The following is a 4,589-nucleotide window of genomic DNA, read 5'->3' as shown; positions in this document are numbered from 1 at the left end:
TCAGATGGACCTCACCTCCACCACATTGCTCATGGAAATGAAAATGATGTTTCTTCAGCAAACCACAGAGATTCAGTTGAAGGTCAGATTCATAAACTTCGTCTAAAACTTCTAAAAAAACTAAAGGCCAAAAAGAAGAAGTTAGCTGCTCTTATGTCTTCCCCCCAAAGTAAACCACTTCCAAGTGAACATTCAGAACATACTCCCGATTGTGGGTCTCCAAATGATTGTGATCAATAGACTTGCTAAATGAGCTACAGTATCAAATTGATATTGCAGATAAATCTGGATGTACTACTAATGCTTCCCCATACAGTAGTCAAACTCATGAGGAGATTTTAGCAGAATTACTGTCTCCTCCAACTGCTGTTTCAACAGAGCTCTCAGAAAATGGAGAAGTGGACTTTAGGTATTTGGAAATGGGAGATAACCATGTCCCAGCAACAGTACCTCATGAATTAAATTATATTTCCCAGGACACACATCTGAGACAGGAACATAATTATTGCAGCCCCACCAAGAAAAATCAATGTGAAGTTCAGCCAGGCTCACTAACAAATAATGCCTGTATCAGAACATTAAACTTGGAAAATTCCATGAAGACTGATATTTTTGATGAGTTTTTTTCCACTGCAGCATTAAATTCTTTAGCAAATGACACATTAAACTTACCTCATTTTGATGAATATCTGTTCGAGAATTGTTGAATGCTTGTTAACTTTTTTGAGTTTAATATTTATTATTGCTCTTAGAAAAACTGTGTTTTCAAGTAGTATTTATATACCAGTCTTGTGTAATAACCATGAACAAAATACAAGGCATTGAGGGTTTTATCTTTGGTTTTGCCTACGAAGCATGTAATCTGTTTTACAGATTAAAATGATCAGGAATATGAAAAAAAAAAAAAGAACTATTGTTTCTTGAAGACACCTTTATGGCTCCTGAGAACTAGCCGTTTCAGGGGAGTATTTTTGGTATAGGGCGTGTGCACTCTCCAGACAGACAGAAAGCGAAAAATCACCTCCTTCCCTACCCCAGAGGGATAGCCATGCCACAATCCCTTCTCCTCTCGGGATTTTGGGCACATGTACACACCTGGCATGAGTTTCAAGCTGCTGAGTTTGGGACTCAAACTATCGTCTACCCTGTGGAGGTCCAGCGCCTTAAGTACTATGTCACCAAATGGCCCCATACTTCGTTTTTTTAACATGTCAAACTACATCTGAGTTAATGGATGTGGTATAGTTTACTTGGCAATATATTTTCATAATGGTGAGTTTTATAATTTAGTGTTATAAATATCTTGCAGAACCTTTTATATATCAGCATATAAATTTTGAGGACTTGATTACTGGATAGCATAGATAGGATAAATTGGTGAGAAGAGTAGTGTTATAGACAGTCCACAGAACTTTACATTTATATGTACGTGTGTATAGATATATCGAGGACTTGATTATTCTCTAATAAAATCTCAAGGAGTGATTTACAAATTATCCCTTGTCAGTCTGAATAATCTGCTTTTGGACATTGACTCAAGTTCATTTCAGCTGAATACATTTTGATGAGCTAATTAAGTAAGTTTTGACAGCTGTTTAAGTATTAGGAAAAAGGATAGTCAACATTTTTCTTAAATCCTGAGAGCTTTGTTAAATTTAGTTAATTGAAGCCCATGTTTGGATTCCTTTTTCTGGTTCTGACATGTTACATGAATGGTAAAATGTATTTTTGAAATTATGGATATCTTGAAATTTATAGAAAATCAGTATATAATTTTCTTTTCCTGAGTAGAAAATTTAATTTAATGCACCGCTCTACTTTCAGAGATAACAGAGAGAAATAAGCCAAATTAGTGTTTATTTGAATTTCTTAGATGTGTTGGTTAGAAAATTCTAAAAGGTCTGTATTCTTTCCTTTGATCCTACAAAATAGCTTCCACGAGATCTTGTTTAAGCCAAAGCAACATCTTGCTTACAGAGCAATTTTTGTTTAATGGTCTGTGTTAGAATCTTACAGCATGATGGCTTCCAACTGTCATTGATACCATTCTTAAAAGAGTTTAGTGTTACATACTTCTTAGAGTTAGTTCTCCATTTCTAATTAAGGCACACATCTGGAGGTGCTCAAGAAAAATTATTGCAGTTTGTCTTGAAAGTGTTATGTGTGACTAGTTCACTTCACATCATCTTTTGTATAACTAGGCACATGGCATTACATTTTTTTGACTCCTGATTTTGTTTCCCACAGAGTATCTCCTATATTCATGGTGCACTTTGTTGAAGGCTTACCACAGAGTGACTTGCAACACTATAAATTTCATTTTGAAGGCTGTCTTTATCAGATCACGTCTGTAATTCAGTACCAAGCAAATAACCATTTTATAACATGGATTTTAGATGCTGATGGAAGTTGGCTGGAATGTGATGACTTAAAAGGCCAGTGTTCTGAAAGGCATGAGAAATTTGAAGTTCCTGCATCAGAGATACACATTGTTATTTGGGAAAGAAAAACATCTCAAGTGACAGATGAAGGAGCTTCCTACCTCCCACTTAAGACTGACGTTCACTCTTTCAGTGATGAGACACCTGTATGTCCAGTGTCCTGGTGTGTTGGTGATGCCACCTCAGCTGAGATGTCCTTGATAGCTCACCCAGAGAATGTGTCAGTTACTCTTCACACTCTTCCACAGGATGAAACTGTAGCTCCTAAAAGCTCACTTACTTCCAGATCCAGAGGTCGACAATAATTTACCCTTGACACTTGAAGAAACTACCCAGAAAACTGCTTCAAATTTTCAAGTTAACTCTGAAACATTGCTATTAGAAAATAAACCGGTGACAGAAAATACACAAATTGGCCGAACAAATGCTTTCCAAACACAAGAATCACTAACGGCTTCTTCAGAGTCAGTGCTGTGTAATGAAAAGCTTATACAAGACCAATTTGTGGAGTTAAGCTTTCCATCTCAAGTTATAAAGACAAACACGCAATCACTACAGCTGAATGCAAACGATAATGTAATTACTAACTCTGTGGATCACATTCATGCTCCTGGTTTTATACAGGGAGTGCAGTCAGTAGAATTGGAGGACACTCAGTCAAAACAGATCCTTACACCAAAAAGTGAGAAATTAAAACCAGAGCATGTTACAGCTCAGGTATCTAATTTGAAGAAAAAAGAAACTGTAGCACATTCTCAGATCGTAACAGTTAAGTCATTACAGGATCAGACTCTGAAAGAAAGTCAGAAGAAACCATTTGCGGGAAGTTGGGTTAAAGGCTTATTAAGCAGGGGTGCTTCTTTTATGCCACCTTGTGTTTCAGCTCATAATAGAAGTTCTATAACTGATTTGCAGCCTTCAGTTAAAGGGGCAAATAATTTCGGTGGCTTTAAAACTGAAGGCATAAACCCAAAGGCTAATCGGGTATCCAGGAAAGCCCACAGAAAAGCTAGTAAGCGTCCTGTAGCCAATGAGACTCCCCCAACTCCTCTGCCGTCAGGCAGCACAGCTGCTCAGCTTCCTGCCGATGTGACAGCTGCCTCTGAAGTTTTGAAAAGTGTGAAAGCACCTCAGATGGACCTCACCTCCACCACATTGCTCATGGAAATGAAAATGATGTTTCTTCAGCAAACCACAGAGATTCAGTTGAAGGTCAGATTCATAAACTTTGTCTAAAACTCCTTAAAAAACTAACGGCCAAAAAGAAGTTAGCTGCTCTGATATCTTCCCCCCAAAGTAAACCACTTCCAAGTGGACATTCAGAACATACTCCCGATTGTGGGTCTCCAAATGATTGTGATCAATAGACTTGCTAAATGAGCTACAGTATCAAATTGATATTGCAGATAAATCTGGATGTACTACTAATGCTTCCCCATACAGTAGTCAAACTCATGAGGAGATTTTAGCAGAATTACTGTCTCCTCCAACTGCTGTTTCAACAGAGCTCTCAGAAAATGGAGAAGCGGACTTTAGGTATTTGGAAATGGGAGATAACCATGTCCCAGCAACAGTACCTCATGAATTAAATTATGTTTCCCAGGACACACATCTGAGACAGGAACATAATTATTGCAGCCCCACCAAGAAAAATCAATGTGAAGTTCAGCCAGGCTCACTAACAAATAATGCCTGTATCAGAACATTAAACTTGGAAAATTCCATGAAGACTGATATTTTTGATGAGTTTTTTTCCACTGCAGCATTAAATTCTTTAGCAAATGACACATTAGACTTACCTCATTTTGATGAATATCTGTTCGAGAATTGTTGAATGCTTGTTAACTTTTTTGAGTTCAATATTTATTATTGCTCTTAGAAAAACTGTGTTTTCAAGTAGTATTTATATACCAGTCTTGTGTAATAACCATGAACAAAATACAAGGCATTGAGGGTTTTATCTTTGGTTTTGCCTACGAAGCATGTAATCTGTTTTACAGATTAAAATGATCAGGAATATGAAAAAAAAAAAAAAGAACTATTGTTTCTTGAAGACACCTTTATGGCTCCTGAGAACTAGCCGTTTCAGGGGAGACAGAGAAATGAAGATTTTTCCACTGATAATTCAGCCTCCAGCCCTCAAACTCA

The 4,589-nt window shown here is 37.2% G+C and overlaps 1 protein-coding gene across 1 annotated transcript in view; it reads left to right on the top strand.

Moving 5' to 3' along the window:
- LOC102489270 (SUMO-specific isopeptidase USPL1-like) overlaps positions 1 to 4,373 on the top strand; it is a 9,624-nt gene extending 5,251 nt beyond the window's left edge. Inside the window, 6 exon segments of the mRNA XM_014585808.1 lie at positions 5 to 169; positions 280 to 409; positions 2,248 to 2,713; positions 2,715 to 3,549; positions 3,552 to 3,803; positions 3,806 to 4,373. Of these exon segments, the coding sequence (XP_014441294.1) occupies positions 5 to 169; positions 280 to 409; positions 2,248 to 2,713; positions 2,715 to 3,549; positions 3,552 to 3,803; positions 3,806 to 4,275 (2,318 nt within the window). The 3' untranslated portion in view covers positions 4,276 to 4,373.
- The last annotated feature ends 216 nt before the right edge of the window (positions 4,374 to 4,589 follow it).

The sequence above is a fragment of the Tupaia chinensis genome, unplaced genomic scaffold (assembly GCF_000334495.1).
Source record: "Tupaia chinensis unplaced genomic scaffold, TupChi_1.0 Scaffold000014_1, whole genome shotgun sequence".
In the NCBI taxonomy this organism is placed as follows: Eukaryota; Metazoa; Chordata; class Mammalia; order Scandentia; family Tupaiidae; genus Tupaia; species Tupaia belangeri.
Note: the sequence above shows the minus strand (reverse complement) of the source record. Positions and strands in the feature narration are given on the sequence as shown.